General features: G+C 42.8%; 7 protein-coding genes across 11 annotated transcripts; 4 read left to right on the forward strand and 3 right to left on the reverse strand.

The window, feature by feature from the left end:
- The first annotated feature begins 13 nt into the window (after positions 1 to 13).
- On the forward strand, positions 14 to 2,136 carry LOC135331804 (hematopoietic prostaglandin D synthase-like). Its single transcript, XM_064527058.1, has 5 exons — positions 14 to 232; positions 337 to 429; positions 1,209 to 1,327; positions 1,540 to 1,644; positions 1,851 to 2,136. Exons 1-5 carry the CDS (start codon positions 91 to 93, stop codon positions 2,013 to 2,015), a joined length of 624 nt encoding a protein of 207 aa, XP_064383128.1. The 5' UTR covers positions 14 to 90; the 3' UTR covers positions 2,016 to 2,136.
- A 639-nt stretch (positions 2,137 to 2,775) lies between these two features.
- On the forward strand, positions 2,776 to 3,978 carry LOC135331803 (glutathione S-transferase 1-like). The gene is made up of 5 exons (XM_064527057.1): positions 2,776 to 2,967; positions 3,021 to 3,113; positions 3,346 to 3,461; positions 3,515 to 3,625; positions 3,669 to 3,978. The coding sequence occupies exons 1-5, from the start codon at positions 2,778 to 2,780 to the stop codon at positions 3,831 to 3,833; spliced, it is 675 nt and encodes a 224-aa protein (XP_064383127.1). The 5' UTR covers positions 2,776 to 2,777; the 3' UTR covers positions 3,834 to 3,978.
- A 104-nt stretch (positions 3,979 to 4,082) lies between these two features.
- LOC135331776 (mediator of RNA polymerase II transcription subunit 1-like) lies at positions 4,083 to 7,535 on the reverse strand. The gene is made up of 12 exons (XM_064527022.1): positions 7,317 to 7,535; positions 7,132 to 7,201; positions 6,815 to 7,008; positions 6,456 to 6,631; positions 6,335 to 6,402; positions 5,936 to 6,125; positions 5,595 to 5,731; positions 5,342 to 5,454; positions 5,093 to 5,245; positions 4,726 to 4,909; positions 4,558 to 4,666; positions 4,083 to 4,404 (listed from the first exon to the last, which is right to left on the reverse strand). The coding sequence occupies exons 1-12, from the start codon at positions 7,497 to 7,499 to the stop codon at positions 4,182 to 4,184; spliced, it is 1,800 nt and encodes a 599-aa protein (XP_064383092.1). The 5' UTR covers positions 7,500 to 7,535; the 3' UTR covers positions 4,083 to 4,181.
- Positions 7,536 to 7,651: 116 nt separating this feature from the next.
- On the forward strand, positions 7,652 to 14,715 carry LOC135331777 (mucin-2-like). 3 transcript variants are annotated; one of them, XM_064527024.1, is made up of 9 exons: positions 7,652 to 8,638; positions 9,606 to 9,643; positions 9,810 to 9,930; positions 10,827 to 11,093; positions 11,358 to 11,459; positions 11,694 to 11,824; positions 12,285 to 12,401; positions 13,073 to 13,220; positions 13,922 to 14,715. In XM_064527024.1, the coding sequence occupies exons 1-9, from the start codon at positions 8,555 to 8,557 to the stop codon at positions 14,615 to 14,617; spliced, it is 1,704 nt and encodes a 567-aa protein (XP_064383094.1). In that variant the 5' UTR covers positions 7,652 to 8,554; the 3' UTR covers positions 14,618 to 14,715. The 3 variants fall into 3 exon arrangements, with proteins under 3 accessions (XP_064383094.1, XP_064383093.1, XP_064383095.1); XM_064527023.1 differs by lacking the exon at positions 7,652 to 8,638 and having other exon boundaries at positions 9,199 to 9,643; XM_064527025.1 differs by lacking the exons at positions 7,652 to 8,638; positions 9,606 to 9,643 and adding an exon at positions 9,694 to 9,712.
- LOC135332008 (G2/mitotic-specific cyclin-B-like) lies at positions 7,754 to 8,335 on the reverse strand. Its single transcript, XM_064527314.1, has one exon. It carries the CDS (start codon positions 8,333 to 8,335, stop codon positions 7,754 to 7,756), a length of 582 nt encoding a protein of 193 aa, XP_064383384.1.
- A 147-nt stretch (positions 14,716 to 14,862) lies between the features above and the next one.
- Positions 14,863 to 19,837, reverse strand: LOC135331774 (coiled-coil domain-containing protein 60-like). Of its 3 annotated transcripts, none has more exons than XM_064527017.1 (15): positions 19,556 to 19,836; positions 19,335 to 19,467; positions 18,898 to 19,116; positions 18,527 to 18,676; positions 18,175 to 18,302; positions 17,979 to 18,017; positions 17,853 to 17,912; positions 17,516 to 17,714; positions 17,172 to 17,325; positions 16,895 to 16,962; positions 16,647 to 16,763; positions 16,145 to 16,278; positions 15,760 to 15,903; positions 15,172 to 15,373; positions 14,863 to 15,003 (listed from the first exon to the last, which is right to left on the reverse strand). In XM_064527017.1, the coding sequence occupies exons 1-15, from the start codon at positions 19,759 to 19,761 to the stop codon at positions 14,914 to 14,916; spliced, it is 2,043 nt and encodes a 680-aa protein (XP_064383087.1). In that variant the 5' UTR covers positions 19,762 to 19,836; the 3' UTR covers positions 14,863 to 14,913. The 3 variants fall into 3 exon arrangements, 2 of the variants coding, with proteins under 2 accessions (XP_064383087.1, XP_064383088.1); XM_064527018.1 differs by having other exon boundaries at positions 14,872 to 15,003; positions 15,232 to 15,373; positions 19,556 to 19,837; XR_010393058.1 differs by lacking the exon at positions 14,863 to 15,003 and having other exon boundaries at positions 15,233 to 15,373; positions 15,602 to 15,903.
- A 57-nt stretch (positions 19,838 to 19,894) lies between these two features.
- On the forward strand, positions 19,895 to 21,733 carry LOC135331805 (uncharacterized). Its single transcript, XM_064527059.1, has 4 exons — positions 19,895 to 20,055; positions 20,476 to 20,595; positions 21,042 to 21,221; positions 21,481 to 21,733. The coding sequence occupies exons 1-4, from the start codon at positions 19,936 to 19,938 to the stop codon at positions 21,607 to 21,609; spliced, it is 549 nt and encodes a 182-aa protein (XP_064383129.1). The 5' UTR covers positions 19,895 to 19,935; the 3' UTR covers positions 21,610 to 21,733.
- The last annotated feature ends 48 nt before the right edge of the window (positions 21,734 to 21,781 follow it).

Genomic DNA, 21,781 nt, shown 5'->3' on the forward strand with positions numbered 1-21,781 from the left:
ATAAAAGGGGCTGCAGAACTGCAGACAACCACACAACTCTCAAAGCAAGTCCAAAAAACGTTCCACTAGCTACTGCAGAGTCCAGACACCATGTCTTCCAGCCCAGAGTACAAACTGATCTACTTTCATGCAAGAGGACGTGCAGAACTGATCCGGTTCCTCTTTGAGCACTTGGAGATCCAGTACGAAGATCAGCGGATGACATTCGAGGAGTGGCCCAGCATAAAACCAGGTACTAATGTGGACGATGTTAAAAACTATGCTTGAAATTAGAACAAATTTTGCAAGATGATTGCGTCTTTCTATTTAATTTGTCTCATCTTTCTATCTCATCAGATACACCATTTGGAATACTACCGATATTGGAAGTACACGGGAAACAGCTAACGAGCAGCATCGGGATTGCAAGAATGATTGCAGAAGAAAATGGTGAGTGTCTTTATGATCTGAACTGGTGCTAAAGACCGTGCACACATTTCAGATTTCTATCTAGGATTAATGGTTTGGGGGTGAGGATGAATCAAATAAGGGGTCCGAGGCCTTCTGCCGGAAACATTTTTCCTTTAGCTTCTCAGAATGCAATTTTAAATTAAGAATTTGCAAACTATAGTGGAGGAGGGGAAGCTAGACTGTTTGGGGGGGGGAAGCTTCCCCTCGATCTATACACCCCCCCCCCCCCCGCCTGGATAGAACCTTGACAATGCAAGTATTCTGAGTAGGTTAAATATCAATTTGAAACAATGCAAATTGGAACAATGTAACAATAGACTCTAGATGTGCTATTGATTCAATACCGCCTTCTACTATTACAATCACTCTTTCACACAATTTCCACAGTGCATGCAATATCTCAGTCTTGTGCATGACACGGTGCAAACAAATATAAACAAATAAGTATTTAATTTCTAAGCCCCCCTCATAAAGTCAGGTATCCCTAGTAACAGCTAGTAATATAATATGGTGAGGCCTGACTAATTCCAGATATACGTGACTCAGTGCTATTAAGAGCTGCTTTAGAATAAATTCCAGACACATACTTGAGCATGTTTTAGCTATGAATAGTGACTGCGTACCTGATCAAGGTCAAGGTTGTAATTATGCATCGTGGGTGTTAACTTTAACAATTTTAATTCAAACCGTAAAAGTTAATTAAGGATGCAGTGTGCCAACAAGGTGGAAGTGACTATAAGACATATAATTTGCAACAGGTTTGAGTGGATCTAATCTATTGGAGAACACTGAAGTGTTTGGTATTGTGAGTGCTGCAGAAGATGCCTGGTGCAACATATACACAGCACGATACAAGCAGAAGGACAAGGACTCTACGGTAATTAACCACCGTCATATAATTATAGTATAATACATTATAAGATCCAGCATTTATTAGACCTACTTGATAATTATGTCTAGAGAGAAGGCACATGATCATAACACTAGCTAGACAGATTATGTTTATCAACATTACGCGTGTGCGAGCTAAAATAAACATTCACAGTTTTGAATACTTCAAGAGTGTCATATTACTTTAACTATATTCAGGATCTCAAGGTCAAAGAATTACACGAGGACTACCTACCAGAGCACATCGAGAGGTTTGAAAAGAGAGCAGCTGCTAATGGTGCAGGCTGGATATGGGGTGATAAGGTAACCATGCACGCATGCATGCACTCGAACACACAATGTCAAAAGAACTTCTCCGGACATACTCACAATGTCACTAGAAGTACTACTAGTATCATACAATAGGTAATCGTACTACTACAGTGTTAAAGTTCTCCCCCAGGTCACATCTGTGAGAGCATATCCTGATTACAACTATGTTATTCACACAGCTGTTATTTTCCCCACAGATGACCTATGCTGACTTTGCAACGTATCTACTCTTCCAATACGTATGTGAGAACACGGAGGGAGCTAAGGACAAGTATCCAAAACTGGCAAAAATACATGCAATTGTGGAGTCCCTACCGAAAATTGCAAAATGGATGAAATCGCGACCAGAAACTTTTGCATAATAATAACAATACAACGATGATGAACATACATACAATAATATGTACATAATTGTACCTACATACATACTGAACTTAATAATTGTTTTTATGCAGTTTAATGAAAATAATGTTTGTCTTGTGATACTAGTAGCTTCCACAGAGACTGTACACCTGTATGGACGTACATGTACATGCCTTGAGGGGATACAAGCTATAACATAATGGTATCAATTGACATTCAGGCAGTTAGACCAGCACACAAACATGCTCCAAAGATCCAGGTCTACTAACAGGGTACTGATACACTTTACCATCGTTAATAGGTATTAATCAATACATATACCGTAAAGCTTAAAGTGGGCTACCCAAATTTGGTATTTCCCGTTATATAAATATAGTGCCTATACACTCACCATGCCGATAGGTGTCTCAGTGATGGTGGTCGTCTTCAGGGTGTCTAGGTTTCCAGTAGAGCTCCTCAATAGCAACCAGAACTACAAATGCTCCGATACCCAATCCAAGACCGGGGAACATTCTCCTGATGTTTGCTCTCCTGTTTATGTCCGGTGCATACCTCCAAGCTTCGAATCGAGCCCATGGATCTCTTCTAGGCAGACCACGGCCATTTGAGGACATGTTGGAATAGATACTGTGAGCCCAGGGGCCTTGCAGACAGAGGTACAGGTGTTGTAAAGTCTTGATTTCCAGTTGATTTCTTCAACCAGTTTCCTGATAAAGTGCACCAATGGTGCATGTGATGAGCCCCACCCCCTAAGTTGGTGCATGCGCACTAAACATCGTCTTCAATTGCGAGAGGAGAGGAGAGCTAGAGACAGAATAATGGCTGCTTACAAACTGACTTATCTGAACTACAAGGCTAGGGGTGAGCTGGTCAGGTTTATTCTGGCTTATGCTGAGGTGGACTATGAAGATGTCAGACTTGTACCTGAAAAATGGCAGGAGTTGAGACCAAGTGAGTTTATGCAAAATGTAGTTTTAATGTATATGTGAAATGATTCTTTTTAGCAACCTTGTACGGTATTCTACCAACTTTGGAGTTTGATGGCAAAATACTGAGTGGAAATGGAACCATTGCAAGATACCTAGCCGAGAAATTTGGTGAGTGAGCTTTTAATTTGTACGTCATGTAACAATGTCATGTAGTTCACTTCACAATGAATGAGTATGTAACAATGACTCTGATACAATAGTTACAACTATCTGTTAGAATAATGGGCCTAAGGGAATATTTCCAATAAAAGCATTCCCCTTTTCATTGTTAGCTCACATTTAGAGTACTATAGGGAAATATAATACCTAATTACGTCATGTGAAGGTTTTTCTTTATCAGAGCTTGCTGGAAAAACCCCCGAAGAAAATGCTGAGATTTATTCCATGGTGGATTGCATTGAGGATCTGTGGCAGCATATTGCAGCTATGTTTAGGGAGCAAGATGAAGCAATAAAGGTACGTAATAATAATTGGTTTCCGAGGCCTAAAGAGATCTACTCAAATCACAGGCTGAGCGGAGAAAGGTATTTGTGGAGAAGTATCTACCTGTTCCTTTGATGAAGCTTGAGAAAGCAGCTGCCTCTAATGGAACACCACAAGGATGGTTGTACGGATCAAAGGTACAGTAGCTGCATAAAGATGCTATTATCACATGCACCACAGGTGACGTATGCTGATTTATCTGTTGCTGTGTTGCTGGAGATGCTGGCTAAGAATCATCCAGCCATACTAGATTCCTTGCCCACACTTGCAAAGCTCAAAATCAGTGTTGAGCAGCTCCCAGCTATTGACAAATGGATCAAGTCTCGGCCCGAAACACCATACTAAACTATTAAAAAACTCTGAACATTGACTTGTGCATATAAATATTATAGAATCAGTGTATCATAACGTGTGCTGTATGATAAATATTTGTGAGGTAATATCTTCCCCTTTATAGCCATGCAATATGATTATAAGGAATGGTAATTGATTGCTCAGTCCTTTTATAGCCACTAGCCAGGAGAACCCATCAACTCATGTGTAAACATGCAGTAAGGAATGATACTGTATCAGTAGTTAATTGCTCACAAACAGTGACAATTGAAACAGTTTATGTACATTAATTTTATTGTAAGTAGGACAAATTGATAATAATCTGACAATTTCACTAGCTTCTTAATAATAAACTGTTCATCAATCTAATCTTTTTCTCTTCATGCCTAATAGTTGTCCCAGAGCCTCAACCCCCATGTTGCCTGACAGTGACAGACCATCTCCATCGGACAGTGAACCCAGCTCTCGATCAAATTCCTCCATGCTTGTCTGATATGCCTTGAGGGCAGCAGCACCGTGTGAGCCCAGTAGCTGACTGGGGTGCCTCAGGGCAGCATGTAGTGCAACAGGGATGGACAAACATCTGTAGGAGGGAAAAGAGGTTGATCAGAAGTACAATTATGAAGACAGTCTAATTCCGAAACCTATATGGCATGTCAGATGACATTTTTAACACCTAACTACCACAATAAACACAAACAAACTATTTTTACGGCACACAATATTATTTACACACCTCCTAGTGATCTCCGCTAGCTGTGGTTGCTCAACACGAGCGCCACTGGATCCCACTTTGACTTGAACATGAAGTTTTGTAGGCGTTTGATCGGGAACGATGAATTCCACTGCAAACAGGAAAATGTATCAACAAACTAAACACAAAGCTTGCCTAAATTTCACTCGCCTACGATTCTGTCGTCCTGATTTGTACAACTCTCTGTTACCATGGCAACTGCTATCTGTTCCGGAGGCATTGTACTCAGTTCAAAGACGAACTCTGACCCTGTAACGGCAGGGGGAACCCCTTTAGTGCTCCTCCCCAAGCAGCTGTCTAGCAGAGTGTTGTACATGAGCTGCTTTCGAAGAAGCTGTGATAAGTGCAACTAATTAACCTCTGAAGACATAATTATAGCAATTTGCTTGTAAGTAATTAGCACTGTAACAGCAACACGCTTGTAAATGGTACAATCAAGCCAGTACAGAAAGAGCCCTGTACAGTACTACACGACCCTATAATGATGATGTAATAGGTAGCTACTGGGATAACTCACGGGGATAATACTGAAGAGGTGTACAGGATGACAGAACACAACTTTAGAGAGCATAGCTCCACAAATGGAGGCAGGATAGGCCGTATCATGTGACGTGTCACCTGACTGGAGCTCTGAGGGCATTAAGTAGTAATGCCTCTGCTCAGGAAGACACTGTGAATGATTAAAAAGAAGTACAATTATTGAAGGTATAATTATACGTACAAAACATATGATACGTACTTCAATGCAAAGTGAGACAAGACTTACAACAACTCTATTTGTCTCAGAGAAATTCTCCTTTCCTTCCTTTGTTGCCCTAGCCTGAGCCACTAGCTGGTTAACATGACGACCAGTGGGAACCATCCTCTGTTCACTGCTGGCTGTATGAGAATGTATAGAATGAACATAACACAATTGTACAGCAAGAAGGAAGTTAAGGCCACCATACAGCAGGCAACAAATAGCCTGACGTGTATGTTGGCCTTTAGTGGTACTTTAGATAGAGATTGATAAAACTCACTCTTAAAAACAATCTCGTGCAGTTTGTCCAGAATGAGACCGCAGGTGGGGAGTGATTTACTGAGCTCCAGGATAAAGTTGAGAGAGAGGAGGACACTGTTCTGCTCAGTCAGCTCACAGAAGTGAGCACTGTTGAAGCTGCAGAATGAGTGGCTATTTTCAGCTGGTGTTCATGACTGCAAAGAATGGGATTAAGTACAGGAGCAGATTGAAAGTAAGGGAATAAACCTAACACATAACATGTATGTACAAAATACACTCCCAGCATGCATTGCAATCAAACCTTAGCTTCAGTTTTAAGCAACCTGGATACGAGTGTGTTTGATCAATCTACATACTTACTCAAATAAGTTGGGTATAATGGAGAGCCGGTTGACCTGGTAGCTTTTCTCCATCTTCATCTTGACGGCCACCCCGAGGTCCAAACTGACTTCCTGTCTGGAAGAGACCACACCCCCAGGAGGCTTTGAGAGAGGGGGGTGTTTGAGCACCTCGTACGGATGAATGAATATAGTCAAGTATTGCGGCAAACCTGTAAAGAGCCACAATGCAATAAAAACAGATACATGCAAAAAAATACATAGAAAATATAATCACTATCAACATATTGCTGTTCATGGTTGTCATGGTGAACCAACAATAGTAGAATCTGACTCTGTATTGTCATTGGACTCGTTATATATATTCCTACCACAACGTAGACGATAATGCCAACTGTGTGGTGAGATTATACAAAACTACCTGCTTTTCTTGGAGTGACGTGGCCTAAAGGGTTGCTCATTATCATTCCACTGACAGCCATTTGATGGCTGTATTTAAAAATATTAAAATTCACCACACATATTATATTATTCAGTCTCACATCTTGTCGCAGATGTGCATAACCTCCTGCTCAATGGCAATCAATGCCCGGTACATGCTAGTGAAATCAGTTTGTGTGCTGGCCTGTTTGTAGAAGTCCGCGAGAGCTTGCAGGTGGCACTCAAACAGAGCGTAGTGATGGCTACGTAGAAGCTGACACAGCACGTCAGATTCCTCCTAAGTAAATAAACATGTTCTGTAGTACCGCCACGATGTGGGTAATATGGGGTACCCAAACCAACCACGCGGGCGATAGGGGAAGATGAGCAGTTACATACAAGGGCACGATACATATCCACAGACACAAAAAAACAAAAACAAAAACAAGAGTGAATATAGTAAAGAATGAACTTTAGGTACCTGAGATGAGGATTGAACCAGTCGAACAATGGTGATGTGTCCATTGCCCTGACAACAGACCTCCGAGTAGAAAGCATCACTGAGGATGAAGAAGCTGCAGGTTTGTGTCTGAGTAGAGTGTTGGGTTTCAAACTTGAGTCCTAGTCTGGTTGCCACTTGTTTTAGCTTCTCCTTCACATCGTTGAGAGAGACATCTATGAGGAATAGGGGTTAATATGGTATTAAATTTAGCACATGGGATTTCAACACTCTTTCAGACAAGTAGGGAATGAGCCATGATCAGATTCAATAAGCAGCATATGTCACAAGCAGCACACCCTTGACTGCTTCCTGGAGCCTCTCTGAGACCTCCTTCAGTCTCTTTGTCAGCTCTTCTGCCTGTGATACCTAGACAATGGTGTGAGAGGGAAACAAATGGTAGCGGTGGTCTGAGGCTTACGGTTTAAACTGGTGAAACCATCAAATCCATATCTACCTGTACGTACATAGGGACGTTAAATACCTGGAAAGCAGCAGTCTGGTGTTGCCCTGCCAAATGAGCGTGTGTGCATCTTTGGCGAATCTGCTCTGCTAGCTCTCGGATCTTGCTGATCTCAGGGATGGCTGGAATTGCTTCTCCAGCTTGTATCTGGCTCTGTGGAGGTATGTTTGGAATACTAGCAGCACTTGTCATGGGAAAGTTCATCTTAGCTTCTTGCTATGGTAATGATCGTTAACTGATACAACTCATAAACCTGTGGCTTCATTTTGACATATGCTGGTTAAAGATCTTTACCGCCTACTGATAATGGCTTGGAGATGCAGCAGATGCATGGAAGGCTTGAACAAAGGTTTGATTCACAGAATACACACACAAAATTCACAGTAATAATTCTCCTAATACATATTGTATGTCCATTTTTCACTATTTCCATTATCCTTGTCCATTCTCTAGATCTTTTAGATTCGATTCAGAGCCATTCGTGTTGTTGCACTTGCAAGAACACTGCTAGTGAACTTCTCCCTAACAGTTTTTATCTTTGGATTGCTGTGGCCTTCTCTCAGTGATCTCTTTAGCTTTAACTTCTCACTCTGAAAATCAGCTATCCTGTACTTTGTGTTGTATGCCATAGCCTCATCCCAGATAGAGAGTGGTGAGGTGTAGGGGGTCATGATGTGTCTTGATAGAAAAAGTGCTGCAGCTGCTTTCTTTGATGGCAATAGAGAGGAGCAGGAGTGGTCAAGCAATGAGAGCTCCAGGATGTACTTTGCCAGGTTGTGGATTCTCGTGGTTGTTCCCATAATTGTCGAGTATCGCCGGAGAAAGGTGATACCGTGTGGCCGGTTGAATTGGTAGTCGAGTTTTTTGAGGATGTCGATTTCTTTTGTAAGCACTTCGGCCTTTGTGTACGTGCTGTCTGTGAGATAGACCAGTTCAGTTAAGGTTGGTGGGTAGATCTCCTCGTACTTGGCTGCAATGAACAGAGCTGCCACTCCGAGCAGCTGTAGTTTGCTCTTAGGTAGGCTGGGCTCCAGCTGCATAATTATAATTATGGTAAAAAAACTTTAAAAAAAAGTTGAAGGATAATATTCATGGTAGATAAAAGTCTTATGAGATATTAAACTAGTCTATACCATTATTTTTGTAATTGTACTCACTTGAACAATTCTGTCCAGAATATCCACACACAGGTACATGGTGTCGCTGAGAAGTTTAAACCTCTGCTGCACTTGAATGAGCCAGTCAATCAGCACAGAGCGATGCGGAGCTTTTACCTTGTACGTGCTCGAATTCAGAAACTCTCCCTCTATGAGATACACATCCTTCCTCTCAACTCCAAGCAGGTAACTGTAAATTTCTTGAGCATATTCTGAACACATCTGAGGGTCACTGAGGTCCATATCTGGATCAATGTAAATGTCGGGTTTCTCTGGAGTCACAGGCACAAGTTGAGACGAAGACACAGTGGCAATCGATGAGTCCAGTTTAGCAGATCTCACTGCAGCACTGTCTTGTGGTCGAGTTAGTTGAGATGTACCCCCTAGGAGATCAGGGAGTCCCTCTTTGCTCCTCATCTTCCCAGGTATAGATCTTCTGACAGGATGCAACAGAGCGGTGCTGGTACTGGTGGCAGTTGAGTTGGGTTTGGCAGAGGTAATTGAAGGTCGGGTAGCATTGGTGATTTTTGCCCCCAGGCTTGGTTGTTTTTTGGAGGCTGGGTTCATAGCCGTTGCTTTAAGGGGCATTCTTTTCAACTCTTTGGTATGCTTTCTTGCAACCACAATCGGTCTTGGTACTTCGATGTTTACTCTTGGGACAAGCTGTCGTGGTATAACCTTGTCTTTCCTTGTGGCCCCTAGAGATGGCTTGGTGGTCTTCTCTGGTGCAGCAGCTGATGCAAAAGCTGATGCAGAAGCTGATGATGATCGCCTTCTACTCTTGTTTAAAATAGCAGCAGCTTCTTTTGTTGTCTCAGATGACATTTTAAGTTTGAGGATGATTTGGAGGATAAATTTTCTTCAGATGGCAGATTGCACATGCATTGAATTTCCAGCCACCTTTGTTTCACCTTTTATACACATTACCTGGTGGAAGTTGTTTCACTTCCACTACACCTATTGGGCATGCTCAGTAAGGAAAGTAGCCCTGATTCAGACTTACTACAGCGTTAACCCCATGTACATTTTAACTTGCACTCGTTGAACACCTTTAGGTATGCATTCTGATAGTACTAGGTCTAGCCGTTCCCAGATGTGTTTACATTATGTTGTAGTCTACTCCACAAACCCCCCCTTGGATAACTTCCTGCAGGTGAAGACGCCCACTGGTAACTATGGCTGCAAGAAAAGGTGAGGTGGTGTTCAGAATCAGAATGCTGTGTTGTCAGTCACACCTACACTGTTGAAGCCATAATTAAGGTGTGGTAAATTTCCCGGATGTAGTAAATTTATGATGTCAATTTATTGCTTAGGACAAAGTGCAGTGTGCAGTGTGTAATTAATAAGTACTTGACAGATCTGCAGAGAGAGAAGGCATGCTACAGAAGAAGATGTTATCTAAAGTAGGTTCTGCAGTGTTCTGCCTTGCAACTGTGCTGTCCCTGCAAGTACTGTGGTGTTCTACAGCTTCTGCACAAGTATGTCAATATTACATTTCTAAATCTACCATGCATATCCATGTAGCTGTAGCTGTACAAGCTTTGTTATCTATCTTGTACTAGTACAAGTGTTCCCACGCATGACCTAGTACAAGTGTTCCCACGCATGACCTAACAGTTTCACTTGTGTAGTCCTTGACTGCATGTATCTCTAGCAGCACAGTATAAGTGTGTTACCTTGCTCCTATAATTCTCACTATTTAATACTATAGTCTGCAAAATCAATACGCAGCTGACGAACTCTGTCATACTTTCATATGACTGTAGGTAATTTCCACGCATCTTTTTCCCGCTGCTGCTAGCTGTAGACCGCCCCCTACGTGTATGCCATAATTATACTCTAACGTAGTTTACCTCTTGCCCTGTGTGCTGTCAAACACTTCAGCAGTTTCTTAAGTTGATGCCTTGTATATGCAATGCTCGAGCTTTGTGTTTGCTGTAATATCTATGTTAGGGAAATATCTGGTAACTGACAATGACTCACGTACGTAAATTTCCTTAGCTGGAATTGATGAAGCTGTAAGATACTCATAACTATATTAGGAGACAGTATGTAATTGTTTGATTTCTAATGAAGGAAATTGTATGAGAATTCCCTATCAACTTCCAGTTCACATGTATTCACTGAACCCCAATATTTGTCACTGTTGATATAGCTAGCTATTCCCCCCATAGATTGTCTCCAGGTGCTTATTTGGGCTCTCAGCTAGACAATGCAATTACATACTCAGGCACGCATGTCTGGCCAGTTTACTCAGGGAGAAGTAAATTTTTGCTTGTCTAACAGCCATAACTCAGTCAAATTATTAAATTCGTACATGCACCTGACCCCCATCATGCACCCCCCACACACACACCAAACCCCCCCCCCACAGATTACTGATCCTGCCATGCCTACCACCATGCCTACTATCAGCACCACTACCATGCCTACTATCAGCACCACTACCATGCCTACTACCAGCACCACCATGCCTAGTACCAGCACCACTACCATGCCTACCACCATGTCTACTGATCCTACTGTGCTGCCTCCTGAGGCCATAATAGGCATTGCAGTAGGTGGGGCAGCTTTCCTAGTTCTTCTATTGTGTTGCTGTGTGTGTCTCTGCTGCTGCTGTGTCAGGAGGAGGAGGAGAAAGGTACAGAAATATCTCACATGCACAACCAAGTAGAATTTAAAACCAACCCCCTGAGTTAGTTACTTACATGTCATAATGATGCTTTTTGTTTAAGGAATATCCAGCTGGTGCATGATAGTTTACCGAGCTATCACTTTCTCTGAATAGAGACAACTGCATGCCTGCCCCACATATCTTTACCTGTAGATCAGACCAATACAGAATGATCATTATCGTATTATTATCAGAATGATCACCTCTCTCCTACATAATGCACACATGCAGTCATACAACCCTGGTCCTACTCAGCTCTCTACCACGCTCACCTACAATGCCACTCCCAGTGATATGAATGGCTTTCATGACAACAAAGCCAATGAGAATGAGGTAAGACTCATGTTGTCACCACAAAACTTCCTCTTAGCATGCTCTTTCTGGTCAGGAATTGAGCTTGAGGGGTTTTAGTGAATCAGACATTTTCTCATAAATAATTATGTTTCTTGTTTTCTAATTTCACTGTACTACTACACATCCATTACTCACACACACACGCACGCACACACACACACACACACACACACGCACACACACACGCACACACACACACACACACACACACAGTTTGAAATGCAAATGAACATTGCTGACCAATCTGTAGTGGTTTCAGGGACATCGTACGGTGAATCTGTAGAGACTAGAATACTCTCAACTCGACAAGTGAATCCCTCCAAACCACAAGCCATGCTGCCACCGTGAGTGGTAATAATTAATTGTGATTTTCCATTGTACCTAGCATATCAATTGTAGCTACTGTCAAGAATGATTCCTCCTTTTTTGAGCTCCATTTAGCCAGCCATTGTCTTGCATGTGTACACACATGTGCACAAACAACTGTCCATAGTAATTAGTACTGTATAGCGGGTTATTTTCGAGGCACCAAATTTTCATCTCGCGAATTTTATTTTCGAGGATAGAGTTTCAATTGACCAAATCCCTACAGTAGGTCTTTCAACCGAAAGTTCAAAGTTCAAGGTTCGAGGTCAAACCTATAAAACTTCGAAAATGTAGTGCCTTGAAAATAACCAGCTATATACGATAATACATCGATACCCTCAACAAAGCAACCTCTGGAGTGTTGACTTCAGTGTATCAGTTACAGGCCTCTGTTAAAACAAACATATTTTCCCCGAATTACAATTCTCCCACACACAGAGACAAGGGATATGTAAAGATGATCTCAGCTGCTGCTACTGCCTCCTCCACTGAAGAGGTGGATGGTATATACCTCAATGCAGACACAGCCATCTCTGCTGATATTACACCTCTGAGGTACGTAAAGCATGGATTGTGTGTGTATCACACACACTCTAGCTGCTGTATTACAATACTGTAACAGCATATACAGTGTTGTCTTCGATAGAAGATTTAGACAGAAATTCGTCTCCGTTCATGCAGATATTTTCTGAAAGACAGTTAATTGCAATGCAATGCATGTGTGTGGTTATCATGACACCTGACGGTCCATGATACCCAGAATATGTACATTACTAGATGCTATAGAGGACTTCCTAACTACTGTTTGTGGTCCAATGTATCGTGTGCTTCCTAAATACAGCTGTCACTGTTTGCATTCTAACCCCCTGTGTGAACTTATCAATACTCTATACAGACTCTCAGGTGTTTGATAACTCACATTGTCTCAATACTGAGCATGTGAAGAATGTACATTAAGTGCATGGCTGGTAATTATTACATCATATTTTTTCTTTTTGACATACCCATACCCTATATAACATGTGTTGTCTTGACAACACGTGCTATACAGTGGGAGCCATTCTGAAATAGAAACACCTCTTGTAATCAATCAAGCCCATTAATAGCTAGGCCACTGTTCGTTACTATTATATCACTGGGGGCCTGGGGCTACTAGCGAAATTATTCACAGCATACCCGGCCTCCCACACATACACACACACATCCCCACCCACACACACACACAGTGGTAGTAGACCACCAGTCTCGTTGCTCAAGTCCAGTTCCTCTCGGGAGAGACTAGAAGAACCAGTTGAGCATGTGGAGGAGGGACAAGAGGACTTGTACGTGGAGACAAACGTGTTCGTTGAGGACCGAGAACAACAACACTCTGATGTACGTTTACTTATTTTTATAGCACCCTATGTGTGTTGTGGGTCTCTAATGTGTGTGTGTGTGTGTGTGTGTGTGTGTGTGTGTGTGCGTGTGGGTGGGTGTGTGTGTGTGTGCATGTGTGTGGGGGTGTGTGTGTGTGTGTGGGGGTGTGTGTGCCTGTATGGTTCTTAGGGAGGTTATGAGTTGGACACAGTAGAGACAGTATTGAGTGGTATTGCTTGCAGTTGGTGGAAGGTTGTATACTGTATACCTGCTCCTTAGCTTATGTACAGGTGATATGTTGACGTAGTAATTTGTACTGCTTATTTTATCATTCGCAACCATGTACAGTGTACAGTCCAGAAAGGAAGCTCCTCCACATAGACATAATTAATACACTAACGAAGCCTGTTTTGTGTGTAGCCATATTAAGGTGATAATTATTTGTGACACATGTTAAAGTCATGAGTCATGTATTGTGTTATTGACCTTGACTTATTTTTATGGTATTCTGTTGTGCATGATAGTCAGTCGGTAGAGTATCTGTATCTGTAAGGACATATGTACCACCCCCATCATTCCCACACCTTTACCCATGCACACACAACAACCCCCCCACACACACACACACTAGCCACCCACCACACCACCCACACTAACCACCCACCACACCACACACACACACACACTAACCACCCACCCACTCCATCCCACACACACAGAGCTATTACAACAAGGACACCATAGAGACAATCAGACAGAACAGATCTTTGATCGACGTGCTTGACCCATCCCAAACCCACACTGTGTACGCCAACATCGACCCACCGCCCACTCCCGAACACACCCTAAAACCCATAGAGGACTACGAGAGCGTTGACGAGTTCCTAGGCAACGGCAGTAGGGCTCCAAGCCCACCCCCCAATACAGAGTATTACAACTTTAAGCCACCATCGAGCAGTGTACAGGACGATGACTACAATTACGTAGAAGTCACTAAACCAGTTTCTACTGAGACGGAAAATCCATACCTTCTTGAGGACAACCAGTACATCTATATGGCCCACTCTGGCTCAAACGCAGCGGATCAACAAACAGCCACTTCCACTACTGAAGAGGATTCAAGCAGCTATCAGAATATTCCCGACTTTGTGGGCACTGGTGGCGCCAGAGAGAGAATGGACTCTAAAGGATACACACACCTCGAATACGAAGGAGGGGAGAGGCCAATTGCGGGACAGTCGGCAAGCACGGATAACAAACCTCATACAAGCTCAAAAACGAAAGTTATGGCTGAGTTGCATTTTCCACCCAAAAGTGGATCAACGACTTCTGATACCAGCGTTAGTAACAAGAAACAGTACGTGAACTTATTACTAGGGGACAGAGATGAGGAGCTGTACGAGGAACTTACGTAGTTAGTGTGTTATACTGATTATTCGTGTGCGCTACTTTCTCCTCTAGCTTATAATGTATAGCCAATCATACTGAGCAATTTCTTACCCCCCCACCCCCCTCTTATGTTTGTGAACAAGAAAAATTAACAGTATTTTTTTTATATGGCTCTCATAATTTATTTATAATTTTGATCACTGTGTTTTTATGACTCTCACACTTTAAAAAAATTGATCTGATAATATTCTGCTACACAAAAAGTCAAATTGAAAACATAACGTAAATTAAGCAGTCAATTTACATGTAATATGTTTTAGTGTCAGGTTTTCTTCTTGAATGCTAGTGTGTGTTGTTCCAGCCACTTTGTGTAGTCCTTCTCCACAATGTAAATGACCCTCTGAGTTAGAAACTGCAGAAACAAAAGAATGTTGACAGACAATTTGTTCTCTAGAGGAGCATTGCTAGGCGACACTAAGCGCTTTCAGAAAATCTGAAATTGGATCTACAGAATTCAAGTTATGGCAGCTGAAAGAGTCCCTGAACGATTGATTAAATGGGGAAGGTTGATATAGCATACCTCTATAGCATGTGCAATGTCGGGGTTTCTCAGTTCCCATGGCTTGCGAGTAGCGAGAACCTGAATGAGCTTCCTTCGAGACATCCTCCGAGGCCCAACCTCACACATATACTCTGCTAGGTCCTCCAGTGTGGCCAGCAACTTGCTGCACTTGGGCACTCTCTGCACAGGCTCTGGTAACATGGACCTGAGCTCTGGAAACCTATAGAAGAAGGTGTGGTGTGTGTGTGGTGTGTGTGTGTGTGTGTGGTGTGTGGTGTGTGTGTGTGTGTGGTGTGTGTGTAGGCAATATGAAAACAATGCATGAGAATGTTCTAAGGTTACCAAGTGGTGTTGGTGTAATATAATTAGTGGAACACTTAAAGGAAACATGAATACAGCTTCACACACATTGTTATACACATAATTGCATGCCATAAGGTTGCATTACACAAAGTGAGTTGTGTCATGTCTCTGGGTGCAGCAGTTGTGGTGTTTCTGGCTGGCCTGGGGAGCTTGGACGGTTACCAAACTTTCTCCTAAAGAGAGGACTGTTCCTGGTGGTGTCCACGGCCTTACTAGGGCAGTGTTTTGTAACTATACACTGACCATTCATAGTTCATGAGTAGCTTCCTTCGTGCCATTGACGTGGTCTCGATCTGTACCCCCTCTCTCATGACAAACAAGTCATGCCACAGATTACCAGACACCCTCAGACTGCTGAACCTCTGGTGCAGTGCCTTGGAGCGATCTCTGTGGAAGCAAACACTCCCTCTCATGTTCAATACAACCACACAGTACACGAACACAAATAAATGCACTTGTATAAATGTAATGCAACCGCAAAAGGCTAAGGACTCGATGCCACACATAAGTTCTGCCTATCTATATTTTAATGTGAGTCGATAATAATTATTACGGTCATCTCTAACCACAATACCGTCATGTACAATAGGTAGTACGTGTAGCCTGCTAATTTACCAAATATACTCACCGCTCCATGGCTGTGAGTTGCTCGTGTGCAATCATTTCCCGTCTTTCCTCTGACTCCACAAACTCTGTCACCATCTCTCCCACGTCCAGACGAGGGAGAGGGGGCAACTGGAGTGACCTCTCAGGAGGAACAATCTGTTATAGAGTCAAAAACAGGTTCATTATTAGTTGGGCTAAAAGCATTCACAGAGTATGTACACATATACTAGTAATACTGTAGCATTGACATTGCACCATGTACAACCCTTTGGTGTTTCTTCAAAGGATTTTTAACAAAGCTAATACTTTTAAGTTTGATAATGGCTAGTAACAAACACAGGCTTGCCTACGACTATAGTATATAATTTGTTGTAAGATGCACACTGCACATGCACACTGCACATGCACACTGCACATGTACTAGAGTTGAGGTGCTGTTTTTTGTGTTAGGGATTTGCTCAATAGTTTTGTGAAATGCAATTCCCCTTTGGGCTGAACATGCGTAACCAACACACTGCCCTCACTATGTGTCTCTTTTCGTCGGCCTGTTTGATGATCTCGTTGATTCTGTTACGTGACTGCTTCTTGCTGTAGTTGAGCTCTTCCTCAAGGAGAGTCAATAGGTTCTCTGTTTGGAGCGGCTATAGTGGTGACATGGGAGGGGGAAGGGGGTCAGCATTGAACTCTATACTAGCACATTAGATACATGTAAAGTAGAATGAGTACCAATAGAATGTATGCGTGTGCTGTGTAGTGCATGGTAGCTTCTCACAGTGAGTTTCCTCTGCTTCATCATCTTCCTGTCCTCTTCCAGTTGACTGGCCCTGCCACTAGGCACACCTGTGAGGGGACAATGAAACCAGAGATGTGGTGCTTTATGCATGGGTACAGACAGCAGAGGCAAAATGTGAAGGCATTGGAATTCTTAAATTAAATTGGTAAATTAAATTGGTGACAGATTTGTTGATTAGTCGCCATACAACAAAGAAGTCACACTAGTGCATAACATGCAACTATCAATGAGACAGCAGTATCAGTATCAAGCTTACGTGGTTTAGCATCAGTGAACTTAACGTGCTCTTCTTTCTCATCATGATCATCAAGTTGAGTGGTTACCATTTTCTTAGGTGTGCTCAGTCTGAATGGAGAGATTCGTTGTAGGAACACACTCGCTCGTACACTACTGCGCATCCTGTGGATAGCCTGCGTGTGGATGGGGGGGGGCTGGTAGTACTGAAATACCACAATGAACAATCACAGCACACAAGATGTGTGTGTCCTAGTCTGTACGTGTGTGCAAAATAATGATCGTGTAGCTGTGTAAATGATATTGCATGGCAGATAGATATGTATGTACACCAGTACTTTACTTTTAGTGATTATACAAACACACTTTATCTTGTTTCTGCAGCTTCTCCCACTTGTTGAGTTGACTCTTGTTCAGATCATAAACCCTCTTCCCTAGACTCTCGTTGGGTGGTGGCTGCTCTCTATTCCAGCACTTGTGGAAGGGGGTCATGTGATGAGGGGACTCCATTCTCATTGCCTCCAACACCCACACTAGCACACACAGCATACGGTACCAACCCTCACTATAGGGGAGAAAACAAAAACTGTAATACTTTATATAATTGTACCGGTCTATATATATTTAGTACATTTCCACAATCATGACATTATAGGGCCATAATGGATATGGCATGCATGTGTGCAGTGAGTGGGTAACTCACACTTCCTCTGTGCACTGAGAGTGTGGCTGTGGTTGGGAGGCCTCCCCCAGGTCTGACCTCCTGTGAGCAAGCAGTGGAGATCAATACAATGCATATGATATGGCAACGATTATTCAATTCACTTACTCCTTAATATCCTCCAGAGTAAGCTGAAGATCTCCCGGCCTGTAGGTAGAGATATAATATCAAAGGTGGAAAGGGGCCAAGTTTACAGCAGCAATTAGTCTCATGATCAGCGTACTTGTGAAGCAAATGAGACTTAACAACACTGTATTATAGCTGCGGTGTAAGTGAGGCTGAGTATACTAGCTATAGTATTCACCTGGGTTGGTTGTATACGTAGCTCCATGCTCCCCAGCCTGCAGACTGAGACAGCTGGGACTCCTCATCACTACCCAGCTGGTCAGTCGTGGGCTCCAGTGTCTGCCCTGCTGCTGTTGGGGGAGGGTTCTGCAATGGGAATGAAACACGGTAATAGCTAGTGGAAACAATCACACCCAGGCCTAATAGTAAGTGTTCATCTCACAAGTGTATGCTTGTACGTAGGTACATGGAACAGCATTCCCTGACCGTAAAAAGTTTGTGGGTAGAGGGGGACATTTTTACAACATAGCATTCAGTCAAAAAAATTGGCCTGTGGTCAAGGCACACTGTATATGCACGAGGGTAACTACCTCACTGATGTTAGGTAGTTGAAGAGCCTGTTCCTTGATACGGTCCTCTTGTTCCTGGGTGAGAGATACTTGAGAGGGTAGCTCTGCCTCAATCCACTCGTTCCTCGCGCCCTCCTCTGCTAGCTTCACCTGCTCAGCCTCTCTATCACGCTGTGTGGATGGGGGGTAGTACGGTCATAAAAAATACACATAAAAAATATATTGCGCCCCATCCTAGACTGGAAGTTCTAGTATACTACAATACACTGGAGTACTCTGAGCCTCAACTAGTGAATGGAGGAATGGCCCCCCTCCTTGTAGAGGTCTTCCTGGAACCGTGTGCTACATGGTCATCGAAGCTGACTATATCTAGATACACAAAACTGACTCACTTTTAGTGCCTCATGTTTCTCCATTAGCTCAAAGAGTCCTCTACCTCTCCTGATGGACTCCAGGCGACTGTCTCCCTGGCACAGAGCAGTGTCCAGGTTGGCCAGCTCAGAGGGGAACTGAGATGGGGTCTTGGCTCGCAGTTTCACCTTGTACGGGGATGTGAAGTGGGATGGTGAGAGGGGACGGTGTGGGGAGGATCGATTGGCTTGCTCAGGCATCTGGAAGGGGTAGAAAAAAAAGTGTATCAGAAATCCATCACACAGTAAAACGTTATTCACACTATTTAATGTGGCCTCACTCTTATAGGCGTCAATATTGGACATTTCCCCCAACTTATTTTTGTTGTGTACATAATTTCCCAAATTATTTTTAGTGGCCTTCTCAAAATGGATTCACATACAGCGACATTATGTGAACGCATGGATAAAAATAATACCTGTTCTTGGCTGGATGACTGGCCCAGTCCATCCAGTATCAGTCGACCATCGTTCAACTCCACCTGGCCCAAGTCTTTATATGGCCGGCTGCTCACACCATGGAATCCACACTGGTTCAACTGCACAAAACGTCTAAGGAGTGAAAAAATATATGTAGTGGAGACGGTGCAGTGTGGGGATGATGTCGGATATGATATTGAGATAAAGAGTGTTTTATTACCTTTTGTAGGTTCCTTTGAAGAATTCTTCTCTGCTCGGTTCTTGACAAGCATAGTAATTGTCAGATCTGGCTGTTATCTTGGCTCCAGGTTTCACAAATGAGGTCTCAATAGGTGTATTCTTTACCACAAGGCGAGGGGCACTTCTTGGGCCCACTGGTGGTAGCTGGCTCACTGTTGGGTCCTCCCTGTGTAATGTCACAGCCATGTGGTAGTACTGTACTGGTGTAGACGGCAGAATGTTTTCTTTGATCCTTTGAGCACCTCAGGTACTATGTTGCTGAGCAACGCTGCAGGAAAGTAGGGGCGGGGCTGGATGTTGAGAAGACTTGACCTTGACCTACCAGATGATTATTGGCCCTTGCATGGTACATGGTTGACAATGGTTCGTGCCTGGTTGTTTGATGGTGTTCCTGGGGATCAGAGGCTCCCCCACAAGAGAGAGGGGTCTCAGGAGATCTCCCTGGAGAAGCTAGCTGAACTTGGAGTGCTCTATTTGAAGGTAGAATAATTATACCGTATACCGAAATTTCTGCGGCCCAAAAATTCTGCAAATTCTGCGAATGAATGAGTAAACGCAGAAATATTATCCGCAACTGCTTATTAACCACGCCTAATTTAACAGCTGAAAGTTCAATTCGCAGAAATATTATCCGCAGAAGGTCTTTTTACAGCTATTCGCAAAAAAAATTCAGCGAGTATTATATTTGGCGAATGAGCCATTTGAACTGACTTGGCGTTTTTTTAATTTGGCGTCTCAGGCGTGGTTACTTACAGAATAACATTGCGTCCACCAGAAAACTGGTTTTTAATTTGGCGATCTTTGGTAAAATCCAAATCGCTAAATTAAAACACCCACCAGTTATACGGTAGCATACTATTTACTCTAAACTGTTGCTTCTGTTGCTTCTGTTTTTTTCAGTTGGATGCAGACAATTACGAAGACGATGGCAAGCTTGCTCAGATCCGTTCAGAGAGAGGTTACAACTACTCTGACCAAATCACCTTGTCCCCAGAGAAGCTGCCTAACTATGAGCAAAAGGTGACATCTTTGGTCACTCACCTTATCCGTGAATTGTTTTCCTGGCACGGTTAACTTCACTGGCTATAATAATAATTATGGCTAATAAATTGAGGGGTGCAGTGAATTCTTGTTGCAGCCAAATTGTATGTTCCCCCCTATACCTATACACTGTAGACAGCGGGTGTATGTTCCCCCCCTACCTATACACTGTAGACAGCGGGTGTATTGTTGCTCTGTATAACTGTATAATTATATATAAATTTTACGTAGATCATATAGTATAATACTCAGGTGTTCCTTCTCGGAACTTCCTGTCAATATGATCTTAATTTCTGACCCATCATATTATACACCTTGTCTAAATGTAAATCATACTGTAAAGCATCGTATTATTATACATTTCGAGGGTATAAATGTCACGGTTTTACCACGCTTACAATGTGCACACACTGTTTCTGTTGCAGATCAAGAATTTCTTCGAGGAGCATTTGCATGCCGATGAGGAGGTGAGGTTCATTGTGGATGGTAGTGGCTACTTTGATGTTAGGGACACCAGTAATCAGTGGATTCGTATCGAGTTGGTCAAGGGAGACCTCATAACTCTGCCAGCTGGGATCTACCATCGCTTCACTCTCGACTCAAACGTATGAGTATTTATTAAAGAGTAAACAGGATGTACTATACTGAATATTATAACAAAATGCACTATCAGTGAATAGTTGTGCTGTCTGCACGTACACCCAGTAGCCATAAAATACCACCAAATTTAGAACTACACATACCATAACGTCCAAAGCCAACGGTACAATAAAGCTGATGCCAATATCCAAAAGTAATCAGTAGAGCATAGAGTGCTAAAATTTGTACTGCGTACATTCCTCATGTGTGCTTTCCCCTATACAGGACTACATCAAAGCCGTCCGCCTGTTTAAGGGTGAACCTGTGTGGACCCCCATCAACAGGCCAGCTGATGAGCATCCTGCAAGAGTCGACTACCTCTCACATCATCCCATAGCCATTTCCGCAAAATGACTCGTCAAATTTTTGTTGTATGAACACTAACACAAACTTTTACTAACTAGATCTATTAATTTCGTGTGTTTTTTGGTTTATATACATGTACCTTTTCTATGGTGAACCTTAATTAATTAATATCTATATACAGTCTGCAACACCCACTCAGTGTTTGCATTGAGTTGGCTAT

This window comes from Halichondria panicea, chromosome 2 (assembly GCF_963675165.1).
Source record: "Halichondria panicea chromosome 2, odHalPani1.1, whole genome shotgun sequence".
Lineage (NCBI taxonomy): Eukaryota > Metazoa > Porifera > Demospongiae > Suberitida > Halichondriidae > Halichondria > Halichondria panicea.

Excerpts from the sequence above, each read along its gene's own strand:
- LOC135331804 (XM_064527058.1), top strand. The coding sequence starts at position 91 with ATGTCTTCCAGCCCAGAGTACAAACTGATCTACTTTCATGCAAGAGGA. Across the intron at positions 430-1,208 it reads AATGATTGCAGAAGAAAATG|GTTTGAGTGGATCTAATCTA; the intron begins GTGAGTGTCTTT and ends AATTTGCAACAG. Across the intron at positions 1,328-1,539 it reads AGAAGGACAAGGACTCTACG|GATCTCAAGGTCAAAGAATT; the intron begins GTAATTAACCAC and ends AACTATATTCAG.
- LOC135331803 (XM_064527057.1), top strand. The coding sequence starts at position 2,778 with ATGCGCACTAAACATCGTCTTCAATTGCGAGAGGAGAGGAGAGCTAGA. Across the intron at positions 2,968-3,020 it reads ATGGCAGGAGTTGAGACCAA|CAACCTTGTACGGTATTCTA; the intron begins GTGAGTTTATGC and ends GATTCTTTTTAG. Across the intron at positions 3,462-3,514 it reads AGCAAGATGAAGCAATAAAG|GCTGAGCGGAGAAAGGTATT; the intron begins GTACGTAATAAT and ends CTCAAATCACAG.
- LOC135331776 (XM_064527022.1), bottom strand. The coding sequence starts at position 7,499 with ATGAACTTTCCCATGACAAGTGCTGCTAGTATTCCAAACATACCTCCA. Across the intron at positions 6,403-6,455 it reads ATGCACATCTGCGACAAGAT|CCATCAAATGGCTGTCAGTG; the intron begins GTGAGACTGAAT and ends TTTTAAATACAG. Across the intron at positions 4,910-5,092 it reads ACCTCTTCAGTATTATCCCC|CTTCTTCGAAAGCAGCTCAT; the intron begins GTGAGTTATCCC and ends CACTTATCACAG.
- LOC135332008 (XM_064527314.1), bottom strand. The coding sequence starts at position 8,335 with ATGCAGCTGGAGCCCAGCCTACCTAAGAGCAAACTACAGCTGCTCGGA.
- LOC135331777 (XM_064527023.1), top strand. The coding sequence starts at position 9,510 with ATGCATTCTGATAGTACTAGGTCTAGCCGTTCCCAGATGTGTTTACAT. Across the intron at positions 9,644-9,809 it reads AACTATGGCTGCAAGAAAAG|ATCTGCAGAGAGAGAAGGCA; the intron begins GTGAGGTGGTGT and ends AGTACTTGACAG. Across the intron at positions 11,094-11,357 it reads TCAGGAGGAGGAGGAGAAAG|TCATACAACCCTGGTCCTAC; the intron begins GTACAGAAATAT and ends GCACACATGCAG.
- LOC135331774 (XM_064527017.1), bottom strand. The coding sequence starts at position 19,761 with ATGGCTGTGACATTACACAGGGAGGACCCAACAGTGAGCCAGCTACCA. Across the intron at positions 16,764-16,894 it reads TGAAGCAGAGGAAACTCACT|CCGCTCCAAACAGAGAACCT; the intron begins GTGAGAAGCTAC and ends TCACCACTATAG. Across the intron at positions 15,004-15,171 it reads ACATTGCACATGCTATAGAG|TTTCTAACTCAGAGGGTCAT; the intron begins GTATGCTATATC and ends TTGTTTCTGCAG.
- LOC135331805 (XM_064527059.1), top strand. The coding sequence starts at position 19,936 with ATGGTTCGTGCCTGGTTGTTTGATGGTGTTCCTGGGGATCAGAGGCTC. Across the intron at positions 20,056-20,475 it reads TTGGAGTGCTCTATTTGAAG|TTGGATGCAGACAATTACGA; the intron begins GTAGAATAATTA and ends TGTTTTTTTCAG. Across the intron at positions 21,222-21,480 it reads GCTTCACTCTCGACTCAAAC|GACTACATCAAAGCCGTCCG; the intron begins GTATGAGTATTT and ends TCCCCTATACAG.